We start from the raw sequence: 16,401 nt of genomic DNA on the forward strand, positions 1-16,401 counted from the left end.
TGTCTTTCACTTTGAATCCAACTATTCCTTATGTTCTCTGGTATAGATCACTGCAGTTCCCATTTTCTTTATGTGAAATTTATGATCAAAGCATGACTTTATTGTTTGTGCAAACTTGTAAGAGGAATAGATGTAAAGCAGCTCTTCAGTCCATGCAAAAAGGGTAATTTGTTTCGATGGGTAATGATAATATCATTATATGAAGAGATCAGGAGGCTTAAAATGTGTTTTAAATGGTATTGTATTGATTTCTACAATATGACTGGAAGACGCTTCATCCTGGAGGAATTTACCTTCATAATCTTATCAATATGGAAGGTCTAAAAGAATATTTTTTCTTAAAAATTTATTTTGAATTGTCATGCAGTGTATTTTGCATTGATAGCAAAGTGATAAGACACTCAGTTGGTTTACAATCATGCAATATATTACATTCATCGTATTCATAAACATTTTCAGTAAAATGTTTGTATCACACATCCTAATGAATGAATACTTGGTTGTATATAATTATTCCTTAATTGATCTCATATGCTGTGAGTTGGTGTGTTTACCCATCTACTTCTCTTGTCTAGGTGCTAATGTGAACAGAGCTACTGCCAATAATGATCACACAGTGGTGTCCCTGGCCTGTGCTGGAGGGCATCTGGCTGTGGTGGAGTTGCTGCTGGCGCATGGAGCAGATCCTACACACAGACTCAAAGTAATGGACACTGCCTGACTGATTAACACCAGCTTATAAGAATAATCATGCTCATTTGTATGTTTAAGAAAACACACAACAAAAAACATGCCATCTTTTCTCTTTGTAGGATGGTTCAACCATGTTGATAGAAGCTGCTAAGGGTGGCCACACCAATGTTGTGTCCTACCTGTTGGACTACCCCAACAACATCCTGTCTGTCCCTGCCCCCGATCTTTCCCAGCTCACACCCCCATCTCAAGATGCCTCTCAGGTACATACTGCAATATACTACTTTTTTCCCAATGTTCTTCCAGGCAATAGATCTGTTCATTGTAAATTGTAGTTGTTTTTGAGCCACTTAAGCCTAACATATCTGTAATTACAGGTTCCTCGTGTCCCATTCCAAGCTCTCGCCATGGTAGTGCCCCCTCAGGAGCCCGACAGAGCCCCATCAAACATCGGTACGCCCCCACCCGTCTCCAGCAAAGGTAAACAGTGCCACGAGCACCCTCTGCCAACAGCTGTACTCAAGAAATGAAGTTGCAGACTTCGCTAAGCTGTTGTCAGATTGTTAACCCATTCTCAACAATTACTTCTTCTCGTCTTTGTTCAAATTCAGGCACGTCCAAACAGAGACAGGCAGCCCTTCAGCCTGGTGTCCCCAGCTCAGTTGGCCGGGGTGCTGAAGCAGAGCCTCTGCCACCCTTCCACTTGTGCCAGCCTCTAGAGTGCATTGTGGAGGAAACAGAGGGAAAGCTGAATGAGCTGGGCCAGAGAATTAGCGCTATTGAGAAGGCCCAGCTACAGTCGCTAGAGCTCATTCAGGGGGAGCCGCTCACCAAAGACAAGATTGAGGAGCTGAAGAAGAGCCGAGAGGAGCAGGTATAACTCATCTTCTTCCTAAGATCTGAATTCAGCTTAAACCCTCTTTAGTAAGATGAACATGACCTTACAAGCTAATTTACACCTAAATGCCATTTGGAATGCAAAGCACAGCGTCAGAAATGTATCCAACAAAGATGTGGCTGTTGTCTACTTAGGTCCAGAAGAAGAAGAAAATCTTGAAGGAGCTGCAGAAGGTGGAGCGCCAGCTGCAGCTGAAAACACAGCAACAGTTCACCAAAGAGTACATGGAGGCAAAGGGCTTAAAGGAAGAGCAGGAGGCTGGGCAGAGCCAGGGACCGGGCCCGGGGCCTGGAAGTACGACGTCTGCTCTGGGGCCACTTCCCGCGGCACCGGGCGCCCAACTACACACTGGCTCAGACACGGATGAAGAGGCTAACAAAGATGGGGATCAAGAAGATCAGCCAGGAGAGGAAGGGGAAGAGGTGAAATTCTCAGTAATTATGTTTTTATGTTGTTCTCTTACTGTGTATATATAGATCCAAAAGACTGAAAGTGCATTGTGTGTGTTTTCAGGAAGAGGATGATGATGATGAAGAGGAAGGTTCGGAGGAAGAGGCAGACGGAGAAGAGGATGATTACCCCAAGCTTCCTCAGGTGGGCACAATCCTCTACAGGGATGGGCCACAGCCACCACAGCAGCCTCCTCTGCCCCCTTCGCCGCAGACTCAGCCCCAGCCGCCTCCTCCGCCTCTTCAGGCTGCCTTCGTCCCTATCCAGCCGCTGCCAGACTACAACCCTGCAGATTACCCGGGAAATACCAGCCCAGAGCTGCAGAGGGTACTGGTGGGACAGCAGATGTTGGGCCAGCAGCAGCAAGGTCAAGGTCAGCAGCTGGCTGGTTTAGGCCCAGGAATGATACCTCAGCAGGCTCCAGATGGGCTCATGGTAGCTACACCTGCACAGACGCTCACAGACACACTGGACGACATCATGGCAGGCAAGTGTATATCTGGAGGCAGGACACTTGAGTTTTTTTGCTCACTGATGACTTGTAAAACTCTGCTACAAAACTGACTTGTATGTTTGGATGCATCTTTTTCTCTGTTGCAGCTGTGAGCAGCCGCGTGCCCATGCTGAACACTACAACTTCACCTACACCCCTGTCCCAGCCACCCACACAGACGCCCGTAAACATCGCCTCTCCCCCTTCAGTCCTGCCCCTCTATCCCTCTGTTGACATAGATGCACATGTAAGACACAATGCCAGTTTGACAACTTAAAACTGAAATGCAAATGAACATATATATAAAATATATATGCACAAAGTGTTTTACTGTGTTAAGAGATGCTGTTTTTTCCATAGACGGAGAGTAACCATGACACAGCGCTGACGCTGGCATGTGCAGGAGGACACGAGGAGCTTGTGTCTGTCCTGATTGCACGGGGAGCCAACATTGAGCACCGGGACAAAAAAGGTAGCGAACAGTAATAATAAGATGGTTGTGTGGAAAAACACTGAACAATGTGGAATTGTGAGATGGATTTTAATTCACAGCAGGTGCATTATTTAACAAAAAACCCTCCTCACTCTTCTCCACAGGTTTTACTCCTCTTATCCTGGCTGCCACTGCTGGCCATGTAGGTGTGGTTGAGGTGCTCCTGGACAAAGGGGGTGACATTGAGGCTCAATCAGAGAGAACCAAAGACACACCCCTCTCCCTCGCCTGCTCTGGGGGACGCCAGGAGGTGAAGACATTGTCTTTCAGTTTACCCCCATAATGTGCATACACCTGTTCAATGTATTGCTGGCTTAAACTGTGTTATTTAACTGTCATTGTTGTTGGACAGGTTGTTGAATTGCTGCTGCTACGGGGAGCCAATAAGGAACACCGCAATGTTTCAGACTACACGCCTCTTAGCTTGGCTGCTTCTGGGGGATATGTCAACATCATCAAGATACTCCTTAATGCTGGAGCTGAGATTAACTCCAGGTGAGTGAACTTCAATATACAGTCGTGGCCAAGTGTCCTCCCATACCGGGTTAAACCTAAGGATAAAAGCTCCTGTTAGTCTGAATGTGACAACATTACTGTAGTTTCTAAAAGTGATACAGCATCTGTGTAAAAGGTTCCTTTGGATTTTAGCGCACAACAGAAGTAGCAGCGTAGTGATTACAAATGACTTATATCTAATATTAAGGAAACAGTAGCTTTATAGTTGCTGATACTTGGATAAGCTATATGCTCTGGAAAAGTGAAAATACATATTGAGGTGCCACATGGCAATTAAATGATAATATTTACCAAAACTATGACAAATACTCAATGATTTGATGCTTTTGGGCTCTAATTTATTTGTTTACTTTTTCAACAGGACTGGCAGCAAGCTGGGAATCTCTCCTCTTATGCTGGCAGCAATGAATGGTCATGTGCCGGCAGTGAAGCTATTGTTAGATATGGGCTCGGACATCAACGCTCAGATTGAGACCAACAGAAACACAGCTCTGACCCTCGCCTGCTTTCAGGGGCGGGCTGAAGTTGTCAGCCTGCTGCTAGATCGCAAGGCCAACGTAGAGCATCGTGCTAAGGTGAGGAGTGAACAAATGGACTTCATCATAGTGTGTCAATCTGCATCTTTTCATATACGTTACTGTTTATATATCTATTGTCCCTCTGAACCCCGGAACCAATCAGTGGACTTAAGACATGTTCCATTTAAAAAAAAAAAAAAAAATCACCAAAATTATACCATTTATCATATCCAGAAACTGTGAGCACACAAAGAATTTTTAGATTTTCAACTTTCCTTGAACTACTCCCCTGTAAAGTCCCATTTTGTCTTAAAACTCAACCAAATCCAGCCTCTATTTTATCTAAATTACTTTATTCTGCATCTCTTATTATATACTGTTTGATCTTAACAGATTCTGTTAAAAATCTAAACATTGTGCACTTTTCACCGTAACTGTGAAGCCCTTAGCGACCAACAGTCGCATAACAAAAATTTATGAACATTTTTAGCTGAACTGCACAGTTGTATTTCTCCAGATTATGGAAAGAAATTCTAAATGTCAGTAGTAAAATATCTAAAGTGTCTGGGTACCATTTTTTTTCCAGTATTGGTAACATCTGAGGGGCAAAAAAAACATAGTCAAAGAAATTCAGTTTGCCTTTTTTTTCATGATTTATTGCATTATAACTTTTGTATTCTGCACAGAAGACATTTTTAAAGTTCTCTCTACTTGTAGCCATGACTATACTGTTTCAATAGAGGTGCAGGACTACATTGCACTACATTGCAGTGAAAAGTGAGCCCACAGTGAATAAAAACGAGACGGGTGCAAATAAAATGGTCAAACTGCCTGGGGTTCAGAGGTTTAATATTGGAGGAAAACATAAGGCACAGTCTGCCTCAGAAAAAAAGCAATCACTGTTCTGGTCCTTTGTTTTTGGTACATCCACTGGCCTTCTTGCTAACTGATTACTTGCTTCATGCAGACTGGTCTTACTCCTCTGATGGAGGCAGCCTCAGGAGGATACGCAGAGGTGGGCCGAGTGCTGCTGGATAAAGGTGCCGATGTCAACGCTCCCCCAGTTCCTTCGTCCCGAGACACTGCCCTCACCATTGCTGCCGACAAGGGCCACTACAAGTTTTGTGAGCTGCTTATCAACAGGTGACTGCTTTTAAGCGTTTCTGTATCAAACCATAATCTAGTTTTCTTGTAATGAGCTAATCCTCAGTTGGTTCTGTTCAGTAAAATTGATGTTCGCTTTGGCAAGATTTTGAAACTACTGATTTGGGCTTTGTTCATTGTCTGAGTGCTGATATATAAAGTCACATTTTCAGTCATTTTCAGTCATCGGACATTCACCATAAACAGCCTGTCATCAATTTCCAGTGTATTTATAATGTCCCTTAACCCGATTAGCTAGGTAACTTTTTTTTTCTTGAGGTAAAACTTATTTCCTTTTTTCCAGGGGTGCTCATATTGACGTACGAAACAAGAAAGGGAACACTCCCCTTTGGCTGGCAGCAAACGGCGGTCATTTTGACGTGGTCCAGCTCCTGGTTCATGCCAGTGCTGATGTGGATGCAGCTGACAACCGCAAGATTACCCCACTCATGGCTGCTTTTCGCAAGGTGCACAGTTTATAAGCAACCTGATAGAATTTTGTGTTTTGTGCTACATTTTGGCGAGACTGCTTTTGCTAACCATTTTACATCACATTTTAGGGTCATGTGAAGGTGGTGCAATATCTTGTAAAGGAGGTCAACCAATTCCCATCAGATATTGAGTGCATGAGATACATCGCCACCATCGCTGACAAGGTAGGTATCAACTGCCCTTTCAACCATGAGTTGGCTACTGCTATTGAAATAACAGAAATGGTTGACATATTAGCAGAGCTATAACTTTGAGTGTTCCCTGCAGGAGTTGTTGAAGAAGTGTCACCAGTGCATGGAGACCATCGTCAAAGCTAAAGACCAGCAGGCAGCTGAAGCCAACAAGAACGCTAGCATTCTCCTCAAGGAGTTAGACTTGGAGAAGGTAGTGTCAGATTACATGGCTGTACTCTGGGAAGAAAAAGCATTCTGAATACAATGTGTGGATGAGGATGTTTTTTGATATGACTGCGTTGTGTCTAACAGTCCCGAGAGGAGAGCAAGAAGCAGGCCCTGGCTGCCAAGCGTGAGAAGAGGAAGGAAAAGCGCAAAAAGAAGAAGGAAGAGCAGAAGAGGAAGTTGGAGGAAGAGGAGGGGCAGAAAACCAAGGAGGAGTCCTCTGAGATGCTGGAGCAGAAGGAGGATTCGGCTGAAGGTAGCATTTCACACTTTTGCCTGGAAAAAATAAGCTTGTAGTACTTTGGGATGAATGCAACTAGAATCACTTAGTTGATAACCATTGCTCTCTGAATTTCCACCTCCCGCAGAAACAGAGGTTCCTATCGAACCTCCAAGTGCAACCACCACCACCACCATTGGTATATCTGCCACCTCCACCACTTTCACTACAGCTTTTGGTAAAAAGCGAGCGAGTGTGGCCACTACCCCAAGCACCAATCGTAAGAACAAAAAGAACAAGACCAAGGATTCAGCGCCCAACGAACCCATCATATTACAGGATCCGCAGGTGAGCACTGCTGCTTCTGTATACAGAGAAGTTTGTCTTCGCTGATTCATAATGCCTTAATAGATTTGATTATTCTGACTTTAATATCCAGACTAGAAGCACCCTAATGAATGAATAACTGTGCGCTTTCGTTTTAGGTGGCACTAGCGCAGCACAAGGCTGACAAGAACAAGATCCACGGTGAGCCACGGGGTGGGGGTGGGGGAGTGGCAGGTGGCAACAGCGATTCTGACCCCTTGGATAGCACCGACTGTGCCAGTGAGAGCAGCAGCAGTGGTGGCAAGAGTCAGGAGCTCAACTACCTCCCTGACCTCACCTCCTCCGCCTCCTCCTCCTCCTCCTCTTCCTCCTCTTCATCCTCATCTTCAGCCCCCTCCTCAGGAGCAGCGCAGTCCCAGGCCCTCCTGCCCGGCCCAGAGAAGAGACACTGTCCTCAGCCGCAGACTGACGGCAAAGTGGACAACAAGGTCACAGTCTCCATCTCAAAAATGACGCAAAAGTGAGTCCATCATGAAGCAGAACAAATTTATCGCTTAACATGCAGTGTATATCTGTAGAGAAAAAGCTAAGCTTCAAACTCCTATTTTATTGTCTAAACTAACATACTGTGAGATTTGTGACATTGCCAACATATGTTGCCACTTCAGCCACTGTTTGCCAGCATGATAAATAAGAGGTCATATCTTCAATACGTCACATCGTATCTGTGCACCAGCTGAATGTGAGCTCTGTCTGTTTTGTTGCAGAGCTCCAGATGCAAGCGACTCCACCTCCAACTCTTTGCCCTCTCCATTCAAGACCATGGCTCTTCCCGTCACCTCACCCAACAGTAAGCTCAGCCTCACAAGTCCAAAGAGAGGCCAGAAGAGAGAAGAAGGTTGGAAAGAGGTTGTCAGAAGGTCAGTTTACAAATTTGACTTCATGTGCACACATTTCTAAAAGGAAGATCATGTATTTCAATGTCAAATGGAACTTTTTCTGTACATTATCTATATACACAAAGCATGTTTATGCAATACTCACAGAACTAATACATTTGCATGTCGTTTTATGAATTATCTATGAATACAAATGCAGTACAGTGACCTAAGTACACACATAAATCCGCACCTTTTACTGCCTCTTTTGAAGATCAAAGAAGCTGTCTGTGCCAGCCTCCGTTGTGTCTCGGATCATGGGCAGAGGCGGCTGCAACATCACAGCGATCCAGGATGTGACAGGAGCTCATATTGACGTGGACAAACAAAAGGACAAGAACGGAGAGAGAATGATTACCATAAGGTAAAAATAATGCCCTCTGGTGGACTATAAACTTCACTGTAGCTGAAATTTAACAGTAGGTTTGGTGAATAAAAAGCGTGCTGATTCTTTCTAGACATCAAAATGCTATGGTTAGGCTTTAAACTTTCTTCTTTGACATTGAATTTGAATTCTTTGACATTGCATCTGATCATCATATAAACTAGTAAATATCACTGGCACTGCAACTAGAACATATATCAGATTCAACTGCTTCCATAAATGATAAGCAGTGTTGCATCTGTATGATCTAGCACAAATTTTCACATAAATATGTCATTTGTTCTTTGTTTGGGGTGGACACTAAGTGAAAATATTTAATGTGCAGCCCTTAGTGGATGTTGTGCCTCTATCTGGGCCATTGTTCTAATGAAAACAGCAAACATGCACATTTACCATTGCTAGTATGTAGGTCAAGACATTTCCAGTCAACCAAGACACTAGAGTTATGATAACAAAGCCAAATGCAAGGGACAGAAGGAAACTGAGAGTTTAAATCAGCAGCAGTGGGTTTAATTGCATGTGCTTCAAAACACTGGAAAAAACAAACTTTTTGTTTTTCAACTGTGCAGTGAAACATACTAAAAAATAATAACAAGAAAATGGACCCCACTTAAACTTATATTTGTGCTCCGTGAAAACAGTCTCGACAGAGCTGCATTTATTAATGCTGACAAGCATTAAATAATCAACTGTGAGGCTCTGGAGGGGGACAGTTTGGCTTGTTGCAGAACTTTAGCAGACTTAAACATGTCATTGCTTCTGATTTGTTACATACAAGAACATATTCTGAATAAAGTGTGCTGTTTTGTTTCAGAGGAGGCACGGAGTCTACGAGGTATGCAGTTCAGCTGATCAATGCGCTAATCCAAGACCCAGCCAAAGAGCTCGAGGATCTGATTCCACGTAATCACATTAGAGCCCCAGGCTCTAAAACCACGTCAGCTTCCTTCCCCAGTACCACAGGGGCTACCAGCGGTTCAACCACTGGGCCAAAAGCTCTCAGCTCATTGGTCACCTCCACAGGCGTCTCGTTCCAACCCTCCTCATCCTCATCTTCATCCTCTTCTCAGGCTGGGGGAAAGATTGGCAAGGGGCTGTCTTCAAATGTCAGGCAGCCGTTCCCAGTGTCTCTGCCCCTGGCGTACGCCCACCCTCAGCTGGCGCTACTGGCTGCTCAGACCATGCACCAGATCAGACACCCTCGTCTACCCATGGCGCAATTTGGCGGCACCTTCTCTCCGGCTGCCAGCACCTGGGGGCCTTTCCCTGTGCGTCCTGTGAGTCCTGGCAGTGCTAACAGCTCCCCTAAACACAATGGAGGAACCAGCAGCACTGGAGCCCAGGCCAGACCCAACTCAACTCATAGTGAGCACAGCAACACAGCCAGCTCAGGAGCCTCAGTCACGACCACCAACACCACCACCACCAGTGCTCCTAACACGTCTGCAGCTGCAGCCTCATCTCATACCCCGAATCCTACTCCATATAATCCCCAGCCGAGCATCCCCACTCCTTCCTCTGTCAGAAAACAGCTCTTCACTCCTGACCCCAAGCCTGCTGGTGTCACCCCTGTGTCTGTCGCTGCTGCTTCTAGTGGCAGCAATACAGTACGAGGCACTGGTTCTCCTGCACATCACAGTTCCACTACAACCATGGCTAATGCCCCTCAGCAGCCAGTCGGACCTATTTCACAGCCCCCCATCCAACCCACTAAATCAGAGCCCAGTGCTGTTGTCGCTCCTGGAAAGGACAAGCCCTCTCTACCTGTAGAGAACCAGCCTGTTTCTGTCAGTGAGAGCATCAACTCCGTGGGCTTCACTACCCCTGCCATGGCTTTAGTTCCCAAGCCAGAGCCCAGACAGCAGTTACCTCCCCCTCCCTCCACTGCACCATCCACAGAGGCTCCACCACCACATCTCAACCCACAACCCAGCTCCCACCTTCCCTCAGTACCACCTTCTGTCCTCTCACACAATGTTGCACACCCCAACAACACTGTTCCTCACTTCTCAGCCCCTGCACCAAGAGTCTCCCATCGTATGCAGCAACCAGGGCCTTACTACTCCCTTTCTGAGCAGCAGCAGCAGACGCAACAGCAACAGCAGTCTGTGTTTGTACCCTTCAGTGCTCAGCAAGAACCCCAGAAACAAACCCAAAACCAGACTTCCCAACCAACAAGTTTGCCTCCACAAGCTCAGACCCAAACCCAAGCCCAGGCTCCAGGCTCCCTTCAGGTCTCTGCTAATCTAGGGATGATGAACGGTTCCCAGATGCAGCATGTCGCCAGTGCAGGCAAACCTCAGCAGATACCCCCCAACTTCGGCCCTGCAGGTCTCTTCAATTTCAGCAGCATCTTTGATAACAATAGCCAGGTGAGTTTCAGTAGCCTTCACAATATCAAGATGAGCCTGACATTACATATAGACTTTTACCTGTGACAGGTGACAAGCATAGGTTTCAGTTACATTTTGGTTATTGATTGTGTTGTTTTCTGCAGGTGGGAAACAGTCAGGTGTGGGGTTGCCATTTGCCTGCTCGATCACCCCCAGATCAGTCATACTCAGCCCCACCAGCCTACATGAGCATGGGCCAGATGGAGAATATGATGCCTCCACCTCCTCCAGACAGCTCCAAAGCCCCTGGCTACCGTTCTGCCTCCCAGAGGATGGTCAACAGCCCCATCGGTATGACTGTTTTTGTTGTGTTTCTGTCCTTTTTTTATGTTTACTTAGCTTGGTTTAATTCTTTGAGATGAACAATCAGTTTTTAAGCTAACAGCATCAAAACAGATGTAGAGACTGTTTATGTGCAACCAAATGTCACATGAGAAAAGGTAGCTCAGTAGAAACATGAATCTTAGCATAAGACCTTGTATTTTCCAAAAAGGTGAATTTCTGAGGTACAGTTTTGCTCTATATTGAAGTGTCTCTTTTCTATCTGTTGCCACAGCATTGACCAGTTATGCCACCAGTATCTCTGGCAGCCCTGTGTATCTGCACGGTCACACAGGAGTCGGCACGCCCTCGTTCAGCAGACAGCACTTTTCCCCTCATCCATGGAGTGCATCCACATCAGGTACTAGGCTCACACACTTCTTGTTTGTCATGGTCATTATCTTCTTTAACGTTTGTACCCTTGAAGCATTGAGGCTTTTAGAAAAGTTGTTTCTATCTTAACCCCCTGAACCCTAAGCAGTTTCTGGGTATCCTTTTTCCTCCTATTACAATTTTACTCGCTATGGGGTAATTTTTTACTGCAATCTAAAGTCCTGAAAATCTATAGAAATGGCACAACCACTGCCAGGAGTGGAGAACTCTTTTATTTTTTGAGCAGTTTAACAAAGTTGTTCATGCTGTAAACCATCGTATGAAGAAAACTGCAATAAAACGTGGTTCTATATAAGCAATATATTTTACTAATTACATTTAAATTTGTTTCTATACTTATTTCTTATCTGTCTGTGTCAACACAGCCAGCAATTCAGCCCAGTTCAGTCAAAAAGTCCCTGATTTTTTGTCACGACTGTTGGTCGCAGCTGAGTCAATAATGACCTCTTGGTTTCACAGAGGAGCACATCATTTTTATTTTTTTTAACTAAGTGTGGTTAGTGCAAACCTTTCGATTTTGGCAAATTTGTATAGGAGCCATTTAGAATAGAGTGATATTGATGAAAGATCTTGATTTTTTTAAATGTATTTTTTAGGTTAGATTTGTTTTTTTCCAAGATGACTAAAAGTACCATGTGGTTTTGGTGTTGAAATGGCTAAATGCACTTTGCAAATTCATTTTCTTAGCTATACCTCACGTTTTTTTCCTATGCTCTCTCTTTTCCACCAGGTGAATCTCCTGTCCCACCTCCCTCCACGGTGTCGTCCTCTGCCCTTTCCACCTCAGCTGTAGCCCCTCCTCCTCAGCCTAAGCCAGGCAGCTCCTCGCAGCAGGACCGGAAGGTTCCCCCACCCATCGGCACAGAGCGGCTGGCCAGGATCAGGCAGACGGGTTCAGTCAACCCACCTCTCCTCACAACCAGCTACACAGCATCTGTTGGACAGGGAGGGATTTGGTCGTTTGGGGTTGGCAGTGCTTCAGGTAAAAACAAATTGTAGGAGTGTATGTCTCAAGGTCACCATATCCGGTATTTCAGTCTCAGAAACAGTAATATCCACTGATGCTATACCTTCACTGTGTTTTTTGATACAGAGGCCATGTCAGGTTGGTCCCAGCCCCTGATGAGCAGCCACATGATGCATCCACAGCTGCAGGCAGAGCAATCCGCCTTCTCTCAGCACCAGCCTATGGAGCAGGATGACACAGGAATCGCAAACCCTGCTAACAACTACCACCAGCCGCAGCATTTGCCCAACAGTTACATGGACTTTCCAAAGGTAACACAAAGCCAGAGTTGGATCCATCATTTAACTCTAGTTTCTCTTGAGTACACATATTTTACCAGGTCACCTGCTCTTGTCGTGTAGGGGATGCCTATGTCGATGTATGGAGGAACCATGCTGCCCCCTCATCCTCCCATGGCCGAGGGCCCAGGGGGACCGATGTACAATGGTTTGCACGCTGGTGACCCCTCATGGAGCCCCATCATCAAAGTGGTCCCAAACAATGCAGATAACTCTGACCCACAACAGCAGGTCAGTGAACTTTTACTAAAGTCAAACGTGAGGCTTGTGCTGACTTCTGCCATTCAGTAGATGTAATATTTGACTGCAGTTGTTCTAACACACCCCACCCATGTCTTCTCTCCTGCAAGGTGTGGCCTGGTACCTGGGCACCTCATGTGGGCAATGTGCACCTGAACCACGTCAACTAGACGGCGTTCACAGCAATCAAACGCACACAGCATGATCCACCGTGCAAACATGTAATACCAACCGACAAATACGACCGAATAAGACAAGGAATAAAGAAAACGTACAACTTGTAAACTTTAGTAGAGATCTGACAGTGCAGAGCAGGGGTTGAAGAATTGGAAGTTCTCTTGACGCCATTCTTTGATGTGCCTATCTCAAACAAGGAAAGAGGAAATTGGGCCAGAGCTGTTATCAGTGTCCCAATGATGCAAACAAACATGCGCGATCACCTGTTCAACAGGATCCATTCTCTGCGTAGTTTTAGCGATTTTGACTTAAACCCACATACACCGTTCTTGGGCTGCAGGGGGCTCAACATGAAGTAGCTATTTAAACTTGGCCCAGAACTAGATGATGATTACCTAAAGAGAAAGAGAAATCAGAACCTTTTAGAGTGGTAAATACATGTATAATTGTTTACATACTAAAAAGGGTTAAAATGAGAGTAAATTTCATGTCGTATAGTGGCTCTACTTTATGTAGCCTGTATTAATGTGAAATATTTACCTTAATATTCAATAAAAAGATTGAAAAGTATGTGTGCTGAAGCATCCTTTCCTTATTTTCTTTTGATTCAAGTCCAGAAGATGTTTTGTTTTATCCACTGAAATTATGACATTACTGGCTCCTTTTGGGCACCATCCTCCTTGCTGCTGGTGGCCCTATGCAGACTTGTCTTTATGGTTTCACATTTTATCTGAAAGTACAATCAAATTTTTATTAGATAGTAGTTTTTTAAATGTGCATGTTCCAGTTATTTTAACAGATAAGGGCACCATCCTGACCAATTCTGTTTCAGCAGGATACATTTATTGTTTGACCCTCTTAAACCAAATTGACAAGCTAGAAGGGAAACCACTGGATGCAAAAGTAAATGTTTGCTGCCTAAAATACAACATCCCTACTTTTCAGTTTGAAATTTAATGATAATTGAAACTTCATGCAATAATGCCACTTTAAGGTAAGGATGGTTTTTTGTGAAAAAGGATGAGTTTGGGAGATGTTTTCAAAAATAATACCATTAAGAGTAATTTTGTAATGGCAAACAATTCTTGATCAAATTAAATGTGGACTGCAGTACCTTAGATGATTGAACATACACTATGTTGCCAAAAGTATTGGCTCACCCATCCAAATAATCAGAATCAGGTGTTCCAATCACTTCCATGACCACAGGTGTATAAAATCAAGCACCTAGGCTGCAGACTGCTTTTACAAACATTTGTGAAAGAATGGGTCGCTCTCAGGAGCTCAGTGAATTCCAGCATGGAACTGTGATAGGATGCCACCTGTGCAACAAATCCAGTCGTGACATTTCCTGGCTCCTAAATATTCCACAGTCAACTGTCAGCTGTATTATAAGAAAGTGGAAGTGTGTGGGAACGACAGCAACTCAGCCGCCAAGTGGTAGGTCACGTAAACTGACGGAGCTGGGGTCAGCGGATGCTGAGGAGCATAGTGCCAAGAGGTGGCCAACTTTCTGCAGAGTTATGCTGCGATAGGCCTAGGCTGCTGGGGAACCTCTCTTGATGCACGGAGCCCTTCTCTAACTACCTTTGTATTTACTATATATACCATTATTGCATTACACTAACTGTTTCTCCCTGTGTCCTTTCTCCAAGTGTCCCTGGTCCCAGAGCTGGATGCTTCAGATGTGTGGTTGTTCTCCCACCAACTGTAACCCTCTATCTCTATCCCTCTACCTCTACCTCTACCTCTCTACCTCTTCTGTCCCTCTCAACCCGCCCGGCCAGCAGGCAGATGGGTCCCCCCACGTCAGAGCCGGGTTCTGCTTGAGGTTTTTTCCCTGTTAAAAGGGTGTTTTCCTTGCCACTGTCGCCTTTTGGCTTGCTCTGGGGGTCAGGCATATGGGTTCTGTAAAGTGTCTCGAGACAATTTGACTAATTGGCGCTATATAAATAAAATTGAATTGAATTGAATATCTTTGGCAGCTGTAAAGTTTCTGTTCCTTCAAAGTTCACAACACAATGAATTCCTAAAACACTCTCAATGCTGGAGAGCGTTTGATGCTGAAGCAGTGACCAGTTTTTCTGTTTCTTCTCTGGAGATGCACAATGAGGGACGTCTGCAGCGACTGAGAAAGAGCCTCACCACATCCTGACATGAGGAAAAAGATTTTATTGAAGACTACAATGAGAAAAACTATCAGACAGCAGACAGCTGCATTCAAGGTGAGCTCTGAACATTTGATCTGGAACAGGAATTCAATAACGGCAGCATGAGCTTCATTTCAGTCTGTAGCTGCTGAATTCATGGATGAATCATCTGGCACTAGAGAAGAAGACCATCAAACATCCACATCAGCTGATGGAGGTCCAAGAGTCTCACCCAACAAACAACCTACAGAGTGAAGACCTCCAATCTGATTGGAAGGCCTCCTATTCAGCCACGTGTGAACAAATGCCTCTAAGTTGATTTGTTTTCTAAAATAAATCTAGTTTGAGTCCTAACCTATGTCTGTTTGCTTCTTTACATCGCTGTTAACAGTTTAGGCTGTTAGATTGTTCCGGATAAGTACAAGATTCTTCAGAGCCGTTCTACCACGAGCCTGACATGAAGAACTCCAACAGCTACTGAATGTTCCTGTGGTTCCCTCAAGGCTACAGGAGGAGTCCTACGAGGACGAGCTGGTCCACCTGATGGCGGCCAGTCACTGTGGTTCAAAGCCAACACCGACTACGTGGACTTCTACTGGACCACACGGAGGCCTTCAAACCGGACCAACCAGTTCACCGACTCCTCGACTCGTGGGTCTGAGGACGCCGCCGAGCCTCGGCTCAGCCGGCCTCCTGTCTGTGGGTGTTTGAGTGCTGAGAGGTTTGTGGATGCATGTGAATGTGTCTGTGTTGAAACAGCAGCTTTGGACTCAGTAACACCGGGAAAAACCAAGAGCTCCTTTATTTGTGACTTCCACTTAAAAAAACTGATGAAAATAAGTTTGTCAGGGTTCTGACTGATAACAGATTATTAAATAATGAAAATAATCATTTAAATATTCCTTTAAACAATCCTTTCAGGTCTACATTTCCTTTACACTGACTTCTTGGTATATGTACAAGTATTTTGGGTGGAATATACCATTAAGCCCAATGTTCAAGGGTTCTTCTGGGAATATACCATTAAACCAACCTTTTAGGTAAATGTTCCAGGATGTTGGGTAGAATATACCATCAGATCAACCTTTCAGGTCAACATTGGAAGATTTTAGAGTAGAATATTACTCCAAACCATCCTTTAGGTCTACAGTTAAGGTGGAATACTCCTTTACACCAAGATTTTTTGGTCTACATTGAAGGGTTTTGGGTGGAATATTCCTTTGAACGAACTTTGTAAGTTTATGTTCAAGGATGTTGGGTGGAATATACCATCAGACCAACCTCCAAGGTCTACAGTAGTGAATTTTAGGTGGAACATACCATTAAACTCACCTTTTAGGACTACATTGGAGGATTTTAGATGGAATTTTCTTCCAAACCGTCTTTTAGTCTACATTTAGGGATGTTTAGAATGGTATATTCTTCCAAACCAACTTCTCAGGTCTACATTTCAGGTGG

The 16,401-nt window shown here is 44.6% G+C and overlaps 1 protein-coding gene across 7 annotated transcripts in view; it reads left to right on the forward strand.

The window, feature by feature from the left end:
- Positions 1–13,363, forward strand: part of ankhd1 (ankyrin repeat and KH domain containing 1) — a 30,293-nt gene extending 16,930 nt beyond the window's left edge. For all 7 annotated transcript variants that reach the window (XM_023284060.3, XM_055016426.1, XM_023284061.3 and 4 more), the window contains exons 13-39: positions 576–703; positions 813–956; positions 1,071–1,173; positions 1,305–1,567; positions 1,726–2,013; positions 2,105–2,528; positions 2,642–2,781; positions 2,895–3,006; positions 3,132–3,277; positions 3,380–3,522; positions 3,905–4,118; positions 5,029–5,204; positions 5,509–5,671; positions 5,765–5,860; positions 5,964–6,080; positions 6,182–6,350; positions 6,463–6,662; positions 6,800–7,161; positions 7,409–7,561; positions 7,794–7,943; positions 8,779–10,336; positions 10,462–10,648; positions 10,914–11,039; positions 11,802–12,053; positions 12,165–12,349; positions 12,440–12,607; positions 12,727–13,363. In XM_023284060.3, coding sequence (XP_023139828.1) covers positions 576–703; positions 813–956; positions 1,071–1,173; positions 1,305–1,567; positions 1,726–2,013; positions 2,105–2,528; positions 2,642–2,781; positions 2,895–3,006; positions 3,132–3,277; positions 3,380–3,522; positions 3,905–4,118; positions 5,029–5,204; positions 5,509–5,671; positions 5,765–5,860; positions 5,964–6,080; positions 6,182–6,350; positions 6,463–6,662; positions 6,800–7,161; positions 7,409–7,561; positions 7,794–7,943; positions 8,779–10,336; positions 10,462–10,648; positions 10,914–11,039; positions 11,802–12,053; positions 12,165–12,349; positions 12,440–12,607; positions 12,727–12,786 — 6,227 coding nt within the window. In that variant the 3' untranslated portion in view covers positions 12,787–13,363. The remainder of the gene's footprint in view (positions 1–575; positions 704–812; positions 957–1,070; positions 1,174–1,304; positions 1,568–1,725; positions 2,014–2,104; positions 2,529–2,641; positions 2,782–2,894; positions 3,007–3,131; positions 3,278–3,379; positions 3,523–3,904; positions 4,119–5,028; positions 5,205–5,508; positions 5,672–5,764; positions 5,861–5,963; positions 6,081–6,181; positions 6,351–6,462; positions 6,663–6,799; positions 7,162–7,408; positions 7,562–7,793; positions 7,944–8,778; positions 10,337–10,461; positions 10,649–10,913; positions 11,040–11,801; positions 12,054–12,164; positions 12,350–12,439; positions 12,608–12,726) is intronic.
- The last annotated feature ends 3,038 nt before the right edge of the window (positions 13,364–16,401 follow it).

The sequence above is a fragment of the Amphiprion ocellaris genome, chromosome 13 (assembly GCF_022539595.1).
Source record: "Amphiprion ocellaris isolate individual 3 ecotype Okinawa chromosome 13, ASM2253959v1, whole genome shotgun sequence".
NCBI lineage: Eukaryota > Metazoa > Chordata > Actinopteri > Pomacentridae > Amphiprion > Amphiprion ocellaris.